Source organism: Oncorhynchus tshawytscha, unplaced genomic scaffold, assembly GCF_018296145.1.
Source record: "Oncorhynchus tshawytscha isolate Ot180627B unplaced genomic scaffold, Otsh_v2.0 Un_contig_13920_pilon_pilon, whole genome shotgun sequence".
Classification (NCBI taxonomy): Eukaryota; Metazoa; Chordata; class Actinopteri; order Salmoniformes; family Salmonidae; genus Oncorhynchus; species Oncorhynchus tshawytscha.
Window position 1 is genome coordinate 46,091 of NW_024608571.1, and position 20,036 is coordinate 66,126.

At 46.4% G+C, this 20,036-nt stretch overlaps 1 protein-coding gene across 1 annotated transcript in view; it reads right to left on the bottom strand.

The window, feature by feature from the left end:
• Nucleotides 1-19,303, bottom strand: part of LOC112253635 (collagen alpha-1(XVIII) chain) — a 35,329-nt gene extending 16,026 nt beyond the window's left edge. The window contains 6 exon segments of the mRNA XM_042313374.1: nt 620-695; nt 832-885; nt 1,025-1,105; nt 2,666-2,721; nt 2,724-3,156; nt 18,689-19,303. Of these exon segments, the coding sequence (XP_042169308.1) occupies nt 620-695; nt 832-885; nt 1,025-1,105; nt 2,666-2,721; nt 2,724-3,156; nt 18,689-19,303 (1,315 nt within the window).
• Between the last annotated feature and the right edge of the window lie 733 nt (nt 19,304-20,036).

Sequence of the window (20,036 nt, forward strand, 5' to 3'; positions counted from 1 at the left end):
CACTTACCTGCATGCCTAGTTCGTACACTAGAAAACACTAACAATTATCACCATCCCCTGGTGGGTAGGAGCGTTGGGCCAGTAACCGAAAGGTTGCTGGATCGAATCCCAGAGCTGACAAGTTAAAAATCGATCGTTCTGCCCCTGAGCAAGGTAGTTAATCCACTGTTCCCCAGGCACCGATGACGTGGATGTCGACTAAGGCAGCCCCCCCTCCTCAGAGGGGTTAAATGGGGAAGATACATTTCAGTTGAATACATTCAGTTGTACAACTGACTAGGTATCCACATTCCTTTTCCTTTCCAATCAGCCACTCTTGAAGGAAAATTAAAGGAAATGTCTACCTTCTCCACTAGAAGGTGCTAGTGTGCTGTATATCCCAGCATACTGTATGTAACGAGCAACAAGGTTCTCAAGTAGTGTGGTATTACACTAGGTACATATTTCCATGACAGATAGTTTCACAGTTTTTACATCAACAGTTTTTGTTAGCTCTGCAGTTACTCTAAATATAGCTTGGTTGGTTCACTATTATATGCGCATTTTCAATGAACCTAAGTAATATTTTAGAGGATAACTTTACAGATGATGTCATCATTATTCAACTCAGCCCACTGACCTGTCTCTGAGAGCCTGTCGCTCACTGATGATGTCAGAGGGGGCTCTGGCACTGGTCGGAGAGATGGAGGTGTGGTCTGACAGGAGGGAGGAGAGGAAGGTTAGACAGGACAGTCAGACCCTGATCCAATAGTTTCACAGTAAATCCTTCCTTCTATTTCCACATCACAGAATAGATTAACAGGACAACATAGGATAAAGAAGATTCTTTACAGTTTTGCTGGTCTCTCTTCTGTCCCCATCCCCACTGCCAAAGTCACCTGAGGCCTGAGAGAGAGACAGAGGAAAGAGAGAGAGACAGCAAGACAAACAGAGACAAGTCAAGGCATTTGAGAAAATGTTAGTTGACATGAATCATATCATATTCCTTCTAAACTGTGTCTGGTTCTACAGTCTAATCACTCACAGCGTCTGAGTCATCATCGTCTTCACAGAGTAACTCAGCTGCTTGAGGGTTACCCACCACGTTCAGCTCAGCGATCGCGCCCTGCACAACACGCACAGACACAGAGACACAGACAAACACACTGATGGCTGTGAGAAAGGAGATACTGTACAGCCATTGGGCAGTAAGAATTTAATGATTCTAGTCATTATCAAAGCCATTAATATACAATCAAATATAAAGAGAATGTTGTGTCTGACTGACCGTGGCCTTACTAACTCAGAACAGACAGTCTTGCTGAAACAACAGACAGGGTTCTAAATCTCTCCCAGGGGCCTGATAGAGTTTAGAGAATGACATGGTTCTAAATCTCTCCCAGGGGCCTGATAGAGTTAGACTATGAGAATGACAGGGTTCTAAATCTCTCCCAGGGGCCTGATAGAGTTAGACTATGAGAATGACAGGGTTCTAAATCTCTAAGTGTGCGTTCTCTAATTCTCTCCTTCTCTCTTTCTTTCTCTCTCTCGGAGGACCTGAGCCCTAGGACCATGCCCCAGGACTACCTGACATGATGACTCCTTGCTGTCCCCAGTCCACCTGGCCGTGCTGCTGCTCCAGTTTCAACTGTTCTGCCTTTCTAAATTCTCCCAGGGGCCTGGTCATTTATGAACATTTGAACATCTTGGCCATGTTCTGTTATAATCTCTCCCAGGGGCCACAGCCAGAAGAGAATGACATGGGCCACCCCACATAGCCTGGTTCCTCTCCCAGGGGCCTGATAGGTTTCTTGACAGGGTTCTAGGTTTTGGCCTTTCTAGGGAGTTTTTCCTAGCCACTATGAGAATGACAGGGTTCTAAATCTCTCCCACCTGCATTGCTTGCTGTTTGGGGTTTTAGGCTGGGTTTCTGTACAGCACTTTGAGATATCAGCTGATGTACGAAGGGCTATATAAATACATTTGATTTGATTTGATTTTGATTTGATTCTAAATCTCTCCCAGGGGCCTGATAGAGTTAGACTATGAGAATGCACGTTTCAACACACTGTTTGTTAAAAACAGCAGGTGTGAGTGAGATGAAACCTAAACCCACACGTTGTTTGGGGGTAAATCCCTCACTAATCGCTCCCTCAGGAATCTCAGTCAGGTATGTGTCACTGGCAACAGGAAAGCCAGACAGCCAGTCACATCTCACTAACACAGCACTACTAACCCCTCCTCCCTCTAGTAAATCTATTTGCTGACCTGTCCTGTCGTCTGGCCTTTGACACCCTCAGCATAGTCACTGACCCGTCTAAACACATGTGATGGTCACATGGGGTTTGACACCAGAGTGAGGGTTGAGGGTGGGGGTGCAGAACGACAGAGACTTTAGGGGAAGAGTTATACCAATGTTTTACATGAGGGAACAATAAAGATATTTTACATGAGGGAAGAATAAAGATATAATTTACAAGAGGGAACCATGAAGATGTTTTACATGAGGGAACAATAAAGATGTTTTATATTAGGGAACAATAAAGATGTTTTATATTAGGGAACAATAAAGATGTTTTACATGAGAGAACAATAAAGATGTTTTACATGAGAGAACAATAAAGTTAGAGGTAAATATGTGTGGTCAGGTCAGCATTAGAGGTGTGGTTGGCGATCCATACTGTACCTCGAACCTGTCAGGGTCCGCGCCTCCCGCCTGACCCACGAAGATGCCCGCCCCCTGTCCAGCTCCATGTCATCTGGCGAGCGCTCCAACTTCACCGTCTTCCCAGAGGCGTCGCACCCCATGAAGAAGGTCACCTGGTCGTTGAACACGGACAGAGAGAACTTGGTCCAGGAGACTAGGTCCAGGGAGGGCACGGTGAAACTAGCGGCCAGGTACGAGGCCTCAGAGTCGGGCTCTGTGTAGTAGAACAGAATCTTCTGATTCCTGCCGTCAGCGTCCGGGGCGCTCAGCTTCACCCCCACGTACATGAACTTCTGGGAGGCGTCTGTGATGGAGAAGAGGACCCCGGGGCTGGAGGGGAGGATTTGGAAGACCAGGGAGAAGTCTCTGTAGAAGGGGTTGGGGAGGTGGGCCAGGGCCGGCTGTCCTGCAGCAGTCAGCCCGTCCAGCCCTCCGAAGTAGTAGGCGGGTTTCCCCCCGGACCGGCCTGGGATTCATCAGGAGGCAGGCCTCCGATCAGCTGCAGTAGAGTCACACCACTCTCTGCTGAAGGGGAGGAGACAGGATAGGAGGTGAGGTTACACACACGAAGCCAGCGCTTACAGTACAGGAGTCCCATTGGCCCAGTTCCAGAAACAAAGTACTAGCCCTAACTTAGATCCCAGGGCACTGTGTAGATCTGAAAACACTGGATAGAGCAGTATAATAAAAATGGCACCTTGCATTCTGATTTGTCCAATTCTTTAGACTAGTCTACATGAAGTGCCTAGGGCTTATTTCAGATCTAGTCTACATGAAGTGCCCAGGGCTTCTTTCAGACTAGTCTACATGAAGTACCTAGGGCTTCTTTCAGATCTAGTCTACATTAAGTGCCCAGGGCTTCTTTCAAACTAGTCTACATTAAGTGCCCGGGGCTTCTTTCAGATCTAGTCTACATTAAGTGCCCAGGCCTTATTTCAGACTAGTCTACATTAAGTGCCCAGGGATTATTTCAGATCTAGTCTACATGAAGTGCCCAGGGCTTCTTTCAGATCTAGTCTACATGAAGTGCCCAGGGCTTCTTTCAGATCTAGTCTACATGAAGTGCCCAGGGCTTTTTCAGATCTAGTCTACATGAAGTGCCCAGGGCTTATTTCAGACTAGTCTACATGGAAGTGCCCAGGGCTTCTTTCAGACTAGTCTACATGAAGTGCCCAGGGCTTATTTCAGATCTAGTCTACATGAAGTGCCCAGGGCTTCTTTCAGATCTAGTCTACATGAAGTGCCCAGGGCTTCTTTCAGATCTAGTCTACATGAAGTGCCCAGGGCTTATTTCAGATCTAGTCTACATGAAGTGCCCAGGGACTTAGTCTACATGGAGTACCCAGGGCTTTTTCAGACTAGTGCCCAGGGCTTCTTTCTACATGAAGTGCCCAGGGCTTCTTTCAGATCTAGTCTACATGAAGTGCCCAGGGCTTCTTTCAGACTAGTCTACATGAAGTGCCCAGGGCTTCTTTCAGACTAGTCTACATGAAGTGCCCAGGGCTTCTTTCAGACTAGTCTACAAAAGTGCCCAGGGCTTCTTTCAGACTAGTCTACATGAAGTGCCCAGGGCTTCTTTCAGACTAGTCTACATGAAGTGCCCAGGGCTTCTTTCAGACTAGTCTACATGAAGTGCCCAGGGCTTCTTTCAGACTAGTCTACATGAAGTGCCCAGGGCTTCTTTCAGACTAGTCTACATGAAGTGCCCAGGGCTTCTTTCAGACTAGTCTACATGAAGTGCCCAGGGCTTCTTTCAGACTAGTCTACATGAAGTGCCCAGGGCTTCTTTCAGACTAGTTAGACTAGTCATGAAGTGCCCAGGGCTTTTTCAGACTAGTTTACATGAAGTGCCCAGGGCTTCTTTCAGACTAGTCTACATAGTGCCCAGGGCTTCTTTCAGACTAGTCTTCATGAAGTGCCCAGGGCTTATTTCAGACTAGTCTTCATGAAGTGCCCAGGGCTTCTTTCAGACTAGCAAATGAAGTGCCCAGGAAACTTTAGACTAGTTTACATGTAGTGCCCAGGGCTTCTTTCAGACTAGTCTTCATGAAGTGCCCAGGGCTTCTTTTTCAGGGCTTCTTTAGACTAGTCTTCATGAAGTTTTCTTTCAGACTATTTTCTTAGTGCCCAGGGCTTCTTTCAGACTAGTCTTCATGAAGTGCCCAGGGCTTCTTTCAGACTAGTCTACATGTAGTGCCCAGGGCTTCTTTCAGACTAGTCTACATGTAGTGTGACCTGGTGTGACCTTACCACATGTAACATACAGTGTATTAAATAATTAAATAATATGATTTTCAAATAAAACATTGAATATAAAAGCTGCAAAACATTTTCCAAAATATAAACCATCAACTTAGTGAATATCATTGGTGTTTATTATGAGGGTTACAGCATGAAATATACATATAAATATTTTTTTACACACTTTTATTTATTTTACTATAAATTTGTTGACAATGTTTCAGTGTCAAACTGGTGGCAGTTGTGAAAAAAGTCAATAGTTGTACGAGTTGCTGTTTCATTATTTAGTCTATTTTCTCTTGAACCAGATGGTCTGTATACTAGAAACCTGTGGCCAATATGGACACAGATATTTAAATGCATAATTCTATAAACTGTATGAATACATTTTGTAAAAGTTATTCAAGTATCAATGACCAAAGTTATGATAGATTGCCAAATATTTTCTGTTAATTACCAAAAATAACTGAAGATTCCGGTAACTTCGGTAAACTACTGGTAGCTTTGCAACCCTAGTTCTACCTGGAATCAAAAAGGGTTCTACTATGGGGACAGCCGAATAATCATTTTAGCTTCTAGACAGCTCCTTTTTTTCTAAGCTTGTACCATCTTCCTTTACCATACCCCCAAACTTAACCCTCAGCTGAACAGCCAAACTGATCCTGAGTCAGTTGTTAAGGGCATAGAGTAAGCATACACAGAGTACTTTATCATTGACATGAGGTTACCGAAGGGTACAAGGGCACAGTGCAGTAGCAGATTAGAAAGCATCATGCCTTGACTGGTGTGCTGTGCTTCACCAAGTGATTTAGCCAGGATGAGTGCCTCAGGCCATACCCATACATGTGCAGTGGAGTAAACATAGCCACTGGGCAAAAACTGGTTGAATCAACGTTGTTTCCACATCGTTTCAACAACAAAAAACGATATGTGATGATGCTCACATTATCTTTCAAGTGCAGCAGTAAGCCTGACTGACCAAGCTAGGTAGTAGATGTAAAATAAAAGCAAAAATAAGGCTTTATGGAGAGAGTTTTGGGGTTCAGCAGGCAAAGACTGTGTCAAATGAACTTGGGCTGTTTTAGCATGGAAAAACGTCTGACTGTAATCCAGTTCCCATGGACTCAAATAGCCTAGAGGGAAATGAGGAAATTACATGAGACTAACCATCACATTCACATGAAATAGCACCTCTAGGGAACTAAACACTGGACAGACAGACATCCTCTCATGGGTGAACTGTCAGAGTAGATTTATGACAGATGTTTACAGAAAAGCCCACACTGTACAATGTGAATGTCACACGAACCAGAGATACTTGAGATTTCCTATCCCTCCAGTGATGTAAACTTAAACAGGGGAAGTGAACTCTGTTACACAGTCATTAAGTCTCAGAGGATCTAGACTGAACCATGAGGAGTTATTCCAATAGCTAATAGTGGATCCTAAAGGGGATCGAACTTCTCAATGGCCAAAAGTGGCATTCATAAGTAAGTGCAATATCATATCATACTTAAGCAATAAGGCACGAGGGGGTGTGGTATATGGGCAATATACCACGGATAAGGGCTGTTCTTAAGCACGACGCAACGCAGTGCCTGGATACAGCCATTAGCCGTGGTATATTGCCATATACCACAAACCCCCTAGGTGCCTTGTTGCTATTATAAATGGGTTACCAATGTAATTAAAGCAGTAACACCTATGGTATAGGGTCTGATATACCACAGCTGTCAGCCAATCAGCATTCAGGATTCTAACCACTCAGTTTATAATGAAGATTATACAACGGGTGGGTCTAAATCCTGAATGCTGATTGGTTAAAATCGCATTCTAGCCAGTGTCTATTCTACAAGTTACCACGGGCTAAATCTATAAATGCCCTTTCAGGTGGTTGAGTAAGCCTACATTTTAAAATGCATCATGTCTCATATTAGTATCATACTTCCAGTTGTGACTTGTGTGAATGGCATTTATTTGACTATTGGATACTACTTGGGTGCAGCCCTTGGACAGCAACCAATACAGAAGGACTATTGTACTACATCCTAAAAGGAATTGGAACAAGAGACTCAACACTTTTGGACTAATCCCAAACATATGTTTCCACACACTAACACAGCAATACCACTTATTCTGTACAGTCTGTACTCACTCCCACACCATATTGCTAAGCCAGCTAGGGTCTCACTGGACACTGCTGTTATGCTATCTACATTCTAAACCTGCAAGTCAACCGAAGCTTAGCTGAAGATCCTATGGGATTTCAGCCAATAAGTGGGAGGCAGAGAGGGCGAGGGGGAGGCAGCTTCTCATTGAATGCACCTGTTATTGGTCCATCTGACAGGGCGCTAGGGCAGTCACAGCTGTGACCCGGTTAGCCCAACACTAACCAAACACTACCGTAGATACTAACCCAACACTACCGCAGATACTAACCCAACACTACCGCAGCCACTAACCAAACACTACCGCAGACACTAACCCAACACTACCGCAGATACTAACCCAACACTACCGCAGATACTAACCCAACACTACCGCAGACACTAACTCAGCACTACCGCAGAGACTACCGCAGACACTAACCCAACACTACCGCAGACACTAACCAAACACTACCGCAGACACTAACCCAACACTACCGCAGATACTAACCCAACACTACCGCAGACACTAACCCAACACTACCGCAGACACTAACCCAACACAACCCAACACTACCGCAGACACTAACCAAACACTACCGCAGACACTAACCCAACACTACCGCAGATACTAACCCAACACTACCGCAGACACTAACCCAACACTACCGCAGACACTAACCAAACACTACCGCAGACACTAACCCAACACTACCACAGATACTAACCCAACACTGCCGCAGATACTAACCCAACACTAACGCAGACACTAACTCAGCACTACTGCAGACACTGCCGCAGACACTAACCCAACACTACCACAGACACTAACCCAACACTACCGCAGACACTAACCCAACACTACCACAGACACTAACCCAACACTACAACAGACACTAACCCAACACTACCACAGACACTAACTCAGCACTACCGCAGAGACTACCGCAGACACTAACCCAACACTACCGCAGACACTAACCAAACACTACCGCAGACACTAACCCAACACTACCGCAGATACTAACCCAACACTACCGCAGATACTAACCCAACACTACCGCAGACACTAACTCAGCACTACCGCAGAGACTACCGCAGACACTAACCCAACACTACCGCAGACACTAACCAAACACTACCGCAGATACTAACCCAACACTACCGCAGACACTAACCCAACACTACCGCAGACACTAACCCAACACAACCGTAGATACTAACCCAACACTACCGCAGATACTAACCCAACACTACCGCAGCCACTAACCAAACACTACCGCAGACACTAACCCAACACTACCGCAGATACTAACCCAACACTACCGCAGATACTAACCCAACACTACCGCAGACACTAACTCAGCACTACCGCAGACACTAACCCAAAACTACCACAGACACTAACCCAACACTACCGCAGACACTAACCCAACACTACCGCAGACACTAACCCAACACTACCACAGACACTAACCCAACACTACCGCAGACACTAACCCAACACTACCACAGACACTAACCCAACAGTACCGCAGACACTAACCCAACACTACCACAGACACTAACCAAACACTACCGCAGACACTAACCCAACACTACCGCAGATACTAACCCAACACTACCGCAGACACTAACTCAGCACTACCGCAGACACTACCGCAGACACTAACCCAACACTAACCCAACACTATCGCAGACACTAACCAAACACTACCGCAGATACTAACCCAACACTACCGCAGACACTAACCCAACACTACCGCAGACACTAACCCAACACTACCGCAGACACTAACTTACACTACCGCAGACACTGCCGCAGACACTAACCCAACACTACCACAGACACTAACCCAACACTACCGACTAACCCACTAACCCAACACTACCACAGACACTAACCCAACACTACCACAGACACTAACCCAACACTACCACAGACACTAACCCAACACTACCACAGACACTAACCCAACACTACCACAGACACTAACCCAACACTACCGCAGACACTAACCCAACACTACCGCAGACACTAACCCAACACTACCACAGACACTAACCCAACACTACCAGACAGACACTAACCCAACACTACCGCAGACACTAACCCAACACTACCACAGACACTAACCCAACACTACCGCAGACACTAACCCAACACTACCGCAGACACACTAACCCAGACACTACCGCAGACACTAACCCAACACTAACCCAACACTACCGCAGACACTAACCCAAACACTACCGCAGACACTAACCCAACACTACCGCAGACACTAACCCAACACTACCACAGACACTAACCCAACAGTACCGCAGACACTAACCCAACACTACCGCAGACACTAACCAAACACTACCCAGACAGACACTAACCCAACACTACCGCAGACACTAACCCAACACTACCGCAGACACTAACCCAACACTACCGCAGACACTAACCCAACACCCAACCTACCGCAGACACTAACCCAACACTACCGCAGACACTAACCCAACACTACCGCAGACACTAACCCAACACTACCCAGACACTAACCCAACACTACCGCAGACACTAACCCAACACTACCGCAGACACACTCAGCAACCCAACACTACCGCAGACACTAACCCAACACTACCACAGACACTAACCCAACACTACCGCAGACACTAACCCAGACACTACCACAGACACTAACCAAACACTACCGCAGAACACAACACCGCAGACACTAACCCAACACTACCGCAGACACTACCACAACCCAACACTACCGCAGACACACTACCAGACACTAACCCAACACTACCGCAGACACTAACCCAACACTACCGCAGACACTAACCCAACACTAACCCAACCGCAGACACTAACCCAACACTACCACAGACACTAACCCAACACTACCGCAGACACTAACCCAGACACTAACCCGCAGACACTAACCCAACACTACCGCAGACACGCAGACACTAACACTAACCCAACACTACACTAACCCAGACACTAACCCAGACACTACCGCAGACACTAACCCAACACTACCGCAGACACTAACCCAGACACTACCTACCGCAGACACTAACCCAACACTACCGCAGACACTAACCCAACCCAGACACTACCGCAGACACTAACCCAACACTACCGCAGACACTAACCCAACACTACCACAGACACTAACCCAACACTACCGCAGACACTACCGCAGACACTAACCCAACACTACCGCAGACACTACTGCAGACACTAACCCAACACTACCACAGACACACAACACTACCGCACCGCAGACACTATCACAGACACTAACCCAACACTACCACAGACACTAACCCAACACTACCGCAGACACTAAGACACCGCAGACACTAACCCAACACTACTGCAGACACTAACCCAACACTACCGCAGACACAAACAAACTCCAACACTAGACACTAACCCAACACTACCACAGACACTAACCCAAACACTACCACAGACTAACAACACTACCGCAGACACTACCGCAGACACTAGCGCAGACACTAGCGCAGACACTAGCGCAGACACTAACCAACACTACCGCAGACACTAACCCAACACTACTGCAGACATTAACCCAACACTACCACAGACACTAACCCAACACTACCGTAGACACTACCGCAGACACTAACCAACACTACCGCAGACACTACTGCAGACGCTAACCCAACACTACCACAGACACTAACCCAACACTACCGCAGACACTATCACAGACACTAACCCAACACTACCACAGACACTAACCCAACACTAGCAGACACTACCGCAGACACTAACCCAACACTACCGCAGACACTAACCCAACACTACCACAGACACAAACCCAACACTACCACAGACACTAACCCAACACTACCACAGACACTAACCCATCACTACCGTAGACACTACCGCAGACACTAGCGCAGACACTAGCGCAGACACTAACCAACACTACCGCAGACACTACTGCAGACACTAACCCAACACTACCACAGACACTAACCCAACACTACCGCAGACACTACCACAGACACTAACCCAACACTACCACAGACACTAACCCAGCACTACCACAGACACTAACCCGACACTACCGCAGACACTAACCCAACACTACCACAGACACTAACCCAACACTACCGCAGACACTAACCCAACACTACCGCAGACACTAACCCAACACTACCGCAGACACTAACCCAACACTACCGCAGACACTAACCCAACACTACCACAGACACTAACCCAACACTACCGCAGACACTACCACAGACACTACTGCAGACACTAACCAACACTACCGCAGACACTAACCCAACCCTACCTCAACACTACTGCAGACACTAACCCAACACTACCGCAGACACTACCGCAGACACTAACCCAACCCTACCCCCCCAACACTACTGCAGACACTAACCCAACACTACCGCAGACACTAACCCAACACTACCGCAGACACTAACCCAACACTAACACTAAACCAACACTACCGCAGACACTAAACCAACACTACCGCAGACACTAACCCAACACTACCGCAGACACTACCGCAACACTAACCCAACACTACCGCAGACACTAACCCAACACTACCGCAGACACTACCGCAGACACTAAAACACTACCGCAGACACTAACTCAACACTAACCCGAGTCACAAAAGAGCCTCAGGGAGTAACTGATTTCTGTCTACCAAACATAACAAGGAATGATAATGAAAAAGTTAGATAAGAGAGGCAGAACAAAAGAGGAATATGGATGGTATCCACTATAGCTGTCAGAAAGTATTAGCAGTTACATACCAGCCATGTTTACCAACATGGATGTCATAACAGAGAATCCATCGACTCACTCACTTGTACTGCACTATACAAAATCAACTGGGACTGAGTTGCACTGCATTGAATGGGGATTCCCATGCAGGCAGATGTCGTGTTGACAGAGGAGAACGTTGGAACACCACCACCACATCCCAGGATCACATTTCATTTCAGTCATTTAGCAGCTGAGCCACATGGGACCAGGGTGGCTGGCCAGGCAGGCAGCTTCCCTTCCCTGTTCCCAATCTGACATGATTCCATGATTCTCCACACTGGTCTGATCCTTCACGCTATCCTGGCAACGCTCAGAGACGTTCCACAGCACTGCAGTAATAGGGAACCTTATAGCGTTCCAGGGATTCCCAGTCAGATATAGATTAAGGGAATATCCTGTCAATTACGTACTGCAGATGTCCCATCCCAATAGGGAATATATTCCCACCTCCCCCAGATTGGGAAATCCATGGCCTACAGTGCACATTTTAAATTTGCAAAAAAATCTAAAAACCTGTTCTTGCTTTGTCATTACGGGGTATTGTGTGTAGATTGATGAGGAAAATAAACAATTTAATCAATTTTAGGATAAGACTGCAAATTGGAAAAAGTGAAGGGGTCTGAATACTGAATGCACTGTACGTCTGTTAGCTGAGCTTATTCACCTAATAGTCACCTGATCTCTGTATGTCACCTGCAATATCATGAACTTCCATATTTGGAATAACATGGCAGCATCATTTTGTGAAGTGAGTGGCCTAAACAATGCAACAAGCCCAGCACAACAGGCCTGCCCGTCTAAACATGCTGAAGTGACTTGGGACGAGGGCTAACGACTGGCTCTCAGACCATGACTAAGCTGATGTGTGGTGGGTGGTTTCTGTGAGGCACAAAATGGCTGCCATGTTGTATCACCCAGGTAGGTGCTAGTGGATGAGGGTGAGTTACGGTATGAAGTACTTTTAGACATGATGGAAAGCACTATACGAATACAATCTAGAAAAAATACATACACCAACCTGCAGTCATTCATATCCATAACAATACATTACACTGAGAATGAATCAATCTTCCTTAGTGAATAAAAGAAACAGTTACATTTATGTCAGTGTTGAAATTTTATATATTTAGCTGTATATACAGTGCATTCAGAAAGTATTCAGACCCCTTGACTTTTTCTACATTTTGTTACGTTGCAATGACTTATTCTAAAATGTATTTTTAAAAAGGTTTCCCTCATCAATCTACACACAATAACCCATAATGATTTAGCAAAAAAAGGTTTAGACATTTTTGCAAATGTATTAAAAGTAAAAAAACTAAATATTACATTTACATAAGTATCCATATCCTTTACTCGATTACAGCCTCAAGTCTTCTTGGGTATGACTCTACAAGCATGGTACACCTGTATTTTGGGAGTTTCTCCCATTTTATCTTAAGATCCTCTCAAGCTCTGTCAGATTGTATGGAGAGGGTTGCTGCACCCCTATTTTCAGGCCTCTCCAGAGATGTTCGATTTGGTTCAAGTCCGGGCTCTGGCTGGGCCACTCAAGGACATTCTGAGACTCTTCCCGAAAACACTTCTGCGTTGTCTTGGCTGTGTGCTTAGGATCGTTGTCCTTCTGGAAGGTGAACCTTCACTCCAGTCTGAGGTCCTGAGAACTCTGTACTTTGCTCTGTTCATCTTTCCCTCGGCCCTGACTAGTCTCCCAGTCCCTGCCACTGAAAAATATCCCCACAGCATGATGCTGCTACCACCACGCTTCACCGTAGGGATGGTGCCAGGTTTCCTCCAGACATGACGCTTGGCATTCAGGCCAAATAGTTCAATCTTGGTTTCATAAGACCAGAGAATCTTGTTTCTCATGGACTGAGAGTCTTTAGGTACATTTTGGCAAACTCCAAACGGGCTGTCTTGCGTTTTACAGAGGAATGGCTTCCGTCTGGCCACTCTACCATAAAGGCCTGATTGGTGGAGTGCTGCAGAGATGGTTGTCCTTGTGGAAGGTTCTCCCATCTCCACAGAGGAACTCTGGAGCTCTGTCTGAGTGACCATCGGGTTCTTCGTCACCTCCCTGACCAACGCCCTTCTCCCCCGATTGCACAGAATGATGGAGGCCACTGTGTTCTTGGGGACCTTCAATGCTGACAAAATGTTTTGGTACCCTTTCCCAGATCTGTGCCTTGACACAATCCTGTCTCGGAGCTCTTTGACAATCCCTTCGACCACATGGCTTGGTTAATGCTCTGACATGCACTGTCAACTGTGGGACCTTACATAGACAGGTGTGTGCCTTTCCAAATCATGTACAATAAACATAATTTACCACAAGTGAACTCCAATCAAGTTGTAGAAACATCTCAAGGATGATCAATTGAAACAGGATGCACCTGAGCTCAATTTCGACTCTCATAGCAGAGGGTCTGAATACTTACGTAAATAAGGTGTTTTTTGCAACAACAAAAAATCAAAGCCTGTTTTTGCATTGTCATTATGGGGTAATATGTATAGATTGATGAGGAGAAAAAAATATTTAATCCATTTTAGAATAAGTCTGTAATGTGACAAAATGTGGAAAAAGTCAAGGGGCCTGAATACTTTTCGTATGTACTGTATAACGTTATTTTATCCCCTCTCCTCTCTATCCTATCTTCATCCTCTCCTCTTCACTTCTGTTATCCTAGCAAAGAGCTTCCTCTTATAACAAGCCAAGAGGGCGTACCTAAAATGTCCCACAACCCAAACATTGACTCAACTACAGTCCATCTAGTTACCTCATGTCTGAGTTTCACTCTGTTTTAAATAAACTTAGGTATGTCACAGTGAACAATAAAAAAGTTAACAGAGCACTACTTCGTTGTAAAAGGCTTCATTGCCTCGAGACCGTGCTGAAGAAATGGTGCTGTTCTCTTCGTCTGAAAACTGTAATAAGTAATTGTTTGGGAAAATGAGAAGGCCTACTAACTCTGTGCAAAGAGCAACAGAAAACTATTTTCCTAATTCAATGATGCATCAGAGAGACCCAGAGGCCGAACATCAAACAACTGTTTGTTTAAACCCCAGGTTCCAAGATGACAGTACCAAAACTACTGTACGGACATAAGAATGTACTTTAATTACAGTAATGTAAGTAGCAGGGGGCCTCCCGAGAGGCGCAGTGGACTAAGGAACTGCATCGCAGTGCTAGCTGTGCCACTAGAGATCCTGGTTCGAGTCCAGGCTCTGTCTTAGCCGGCCGAGACCGGGAGACCCATGGGGGTGGCCCAGTGTTGTCCGGGTTAGGGGAGGGTTTGGTCAGCAGGGATGTCCTTGTCCCATCGCGCTCTAGCGACTCCTGTGGCGGGTCGGGCACAGTGCACGCTGACACGGTCGCCAGGTGCACGGTGTTTCCTCCGACACATTGGTATGGCTGTCTTCCGGGTTGAGCGGGCATTGTGTCAAGAAGCAACCCTTGGCAGGGTTGTGTTTCAGAAGACGCACGGCTCCTGACCTTGCCTTTCCCGAGTCCGTACGGGAGTTGCAGCAATGGGACAAGACTGTAACTACCAATTGGATACCACGAAATTGGGGAGAAAAAGGGGTAAAAAAATAAATAAAATAAATGTAAGTAGCCAAAAATGAAACCATCATCATTGTTTATTGGTGCTAACTTGCAATGCTTGTTACAGTTGGTGACGAGCCCATCAAAGACCATTGGAACAGGCTGTAATGTGAAACACTGATCTTACTGTACCAGAAACAGACAGATGTCAGCTGGTGTTTGAGATATAGTATCTAACTCCACTTTCCATCCTCTCCAAGGACCCCCTGTTAGAAAGTCTGAATGGTCCAACCTCTCCAGCTGTGACACATCCCAGAGGACCAGACCAACTGGACCTGGAGATCTACAGAAAGGGGGAGCAGTGCCAGAACTGAAAGCCCATCAGTTATCACTTCAGAGTGAGGCTACACAGCTGTGACATCTATGGCATTTCCACTGTTCCCAGGTCAGCCCTTAATCCATATTTGGCCAAACCCCGGCTATGGTCAGTTAAAGATGACTGATGATGGAACAGGAAACAAGAAAGCAGAGCACTCCACAAAGATGACATCACTAAATCCAACCTTGTACATTGGCTCAATTGGCTGAAAAAAAGCCCCATTCTGCTATTCAAGCTAATGGTTGGATTGGTCATACATAACATAACATAACATTTGGCGCCACAGCAGCTAGGTTTTCTCTGGCAAGGGCCCATCTTTCAGAGATTTTGCCCATACTTGGAATCTTCTGGGAATTCAACTGTCTGAGTGATTTGAGTTGGTATACTGTAGAGCAATAGTTTTGCTACCTACAAACCTATAAAATCTGTTTACATAACAGATATTACAAAAATCCACACTTGTTTATTACGAAACATGATCCACTGCATGATAACATCAATGTGGGCAACAAGCATGCTATACCACCCACTTGTTTCCCAGTGAACCAATGTGAACCTTCACATGTAATGAACTGGTAAATCCCCGACACAAATGACTCTCTTTCTCTTTGTTTTTCTCTTTACTCTTCTTCACACGGATGACTGGATGTTTCATTGACTCATTTCGACCCTTTTACTGAAAGACTGTGTAAAAATGTGGGTGCGACCCATGACCCCTCGTGGAGATTCAGTGCCCCGGTCTGGCCCGAATCAGACAGCTCCTTGTTGGAAGGGGGCATGCAAAGACACCCTCACCCTTTCTCCCAAACCAGAGGGCAGAATCGCCACACTCTTCCCCAGAGCAGATCATTGTCCATGAATCTACCACCCCCAGCCACGCACCCCATGTCCAACAGCACCAGTGTGGATGAGATGAAACCATTGTTCAGACTGCAGTGGTCTGCTCTGCTGAGAATGCATCATTCACTCCTCCTAGAAACATTCTACATTCCAATCCTCATGCTCACTGATTTCAGACATTGATTGAGTCCCAGAAATACTTGAATACAGTATGGAGGCTGTGTAATATAAAGATGGCAATGAAAGGAAGCTGGCGAATCTCGAATCTCGATAAGGGTCGGATTGATTGTCGCCCACCAAGCCAAATTCCATTGGTACAGATAGTGGCCTGAAAATGCTTTGTAGATTGACAGAGACAAGATGGTTGACCCTCTTCAGCCAGTTAGTTGAGTCAAATCTTAAGATGGCTGTTTGTAATAGTTTGTTTCCATCCTTCTACCTATAGGTCCATCATCAGCCTACCCATCAACCCATGCATCCCTTCATCCATCTTCACCTCTCATGCTGATAGGACAAACTTAGTGAACTCAGTAAAACAGGATACTGGAATAGAAAAAGGCACAACAGTGGTAGAGAGGCCTAAGGGACAGTCCACATAAAACAGACTAACGTCAACTCCACAACAAAACAGGGACTTTCCATTTAAACTCCCATCTCAAATGACAAGTGAACTCAAGTAAACAAAGGAAAGAGTGCACTGTGTGTGTGGGTGTTTGTGTGTGCGTGTGTGTGTGTTTGATTCAGTGTGTATGTACAAGTCTAGGAATGCATCCCAGAAGAGAACAACATGCTGACAAGCACGTGCTGTTCCACTGCTTTGCTTGGCAAACAGAAGCACCAAATGAACATGTTCTGAAGTAATTTATCTTGTCGGGCAAAAACACGACAAACTACGAGTGCAAACTATGATGAAATGAGTACAGCCAATATAAGGAAACAGTCTTTCTATCATGTCTCATATTGACCTATTCTGTCATGTATTACAACTAGGAAAACAGTGACATATATATATATATATATATATATACTAGTACACTGCTATGCATTTCTTTTAAATGAGCCTTCCAAAAATAGTGGCTTTGCAGCCTAACCCCTATTTTCTAGGACTATGGTTTATGATAACATTTCAACGTTATCTAAACTCCTACCCTACTTGGTAAAAGCAAAGTTAACACGGACAATGAAAAACATTTTCAATAACATGCTAAGAAACCTGAGCACTTACAAATCCCCATGGGAAAACAGCTGTGTGATAAATATGGCTTGATGCGTTTTATGTGCTGTGACTCTGAACTCAGACAATCAATTCTCCCATGCATACTCAGCAGGGAATGATTTATTGAGCTGCCGTAGCCTGCCGAGCTAAAGCCCAGGTAGAGCTTAGAAGTCTTCATGTCCCTTTGTGGGGCCGAACCCTGGAGAACAGATTATAAACAGTGTGCATTTTCCACTTCTCCATTTGCTTCTTTACTGCATCACATGAATCACAAGTCCAACCTACAGTACGAGCATATCTGAATACTCATAAATGTTGCATTGGGAAGAATGCAGGAAATGTATTTTCCACTGTCTGAAAACAACATGCTGTGGCATGATTTTGTCTTATGCTTCGTGTATATTTCATGGGTTGTCTCGTCTACGCAGACAAAACATTATTATTAACGTTAACATTCATACACAACATGCAAATGCTCCCAGGTTGGTGGTCTATAGTGCCGGTCAGTCATGCTTGTGTTCATGTCACACTTCTGAGCACGTGCAGTGGAGTATGATTGACCCCAAAACAAGGTACAATCATCAGCAGTCCCTGACTGAAAGTCCCCACTGCCGCCAAGCATTTTGAAGTCGCTCAAATGTGAGGATAACGCGTGTCTATGCTACTTCACAAAGGTGTGTTAATCACACGTGCACATGCACACACACACACACGCACACCTGTCATGACCAGACAACCGGATTCAAAATGTATCTCCAAACAGGATACATTCTAACCCGCGGTTTTACCTTTCCGATTACTAACTGACACGCATGGCGGACACCGCAACCCCGCCTCCTGATCCCTGTCGGGCAGCAAATTACACTCTACAGGAAGTCGCCCGTCATCCAGGGCTGGCCAGCAGCTGTCTTGCAGGACTTGGCAGAAGCTGCAGCAGGGCAGCAGGGGAACCTTGTTGAGCACCTGGCCAGGCAGCGGGCACCTGGGCACGAGGAGGAGGCAGAGGAACCATTCGGCTCCATGGTGGCACCCCGCCTTGGCCAGCCACGCCCACTCTCTCAGGGCCACACCAACCTCCTCCACAGAGGTGTGGTTCAGGAAGTTGGGCAGCGAGAAATGCTTTGACCCCCTTGATATGCAGATTGGCCAATCAGAGGGCACAAGGTGGCAGGTTCCATTGTGGTCATGAGAAGAGATGTCAGAGAGGTTGGTCTTTGGTTCGCCCTGTTTCACCCCCTCAAACCCTGTGAGGTCATCCTCCACCACCCCTGTTAGGTTAGTGGGGAGAACCAAGCTTTCCCTTTCTCCAAGCCCTGACCCCGAACCCGAGCCGGTCCCTGAACCTACACCAGACTCAACCCCCGATCCAAACCCAGACCCTAAACCAGATGCTGAACCAGACCCTGATCCTGAACCCATCTCAGACCCAGATCCTTCCCAGACCCAGATCCTTCCCCAGACCCAGATCCTTCCTTATACCCAGACCCCAGACCCAGACCCATATCCTTCCCCAGACCCAGATCCTTCCTTAGACCCAGACCCAGATCCTTCCCCAGATCCTTCCCCAGACCCAGATCCTTCCTTAGACCCAGATCCTTCCCCAGACCCAGATCCTTCCTTAGACCCAGATCCTTCCCCAGACCCAGATCCTTCCTTATACCCAGACCCAGATCCTTCCTTAGACCCAGATCCTTCCCCAGACCCAGATCCATCCTTAGCCCCAGACCCTTCCCCAGACACAGACTCCTCCTTATTAGCCATCTGTGTGGTAGGGCTCGCCACTCCACTCTCAGTCCAAGTGGCTGGGGTCGCGTCCCACGTCTGCACAAACTTACGGATCCCATCAGCCACGTTGATGATTTCTGCCCCAACCCCTGCCAGGTTCTCCTCACCTCTCTTGGGCTGTCCTCCTGCCTTGCCCAGTGGCGGAGCCTTCGTTGGGCCTTGGGTAGTAGGATCAGGGTCCTTGTTCCAGAACCAAGCATCTAGACGACCTGCGCTGAGAGCCAGGATGAGGCCCAACCACAACGTCATCTTAGACATCCCGCTCCTTCAACCCACCGTCACCCAGAGCCTCCTTGTCTGAGAGTATAGATTCCACAACAAACACTGGATCCAACAAGCACGGAGTTCTGTCTGTGCTCTTACTGTT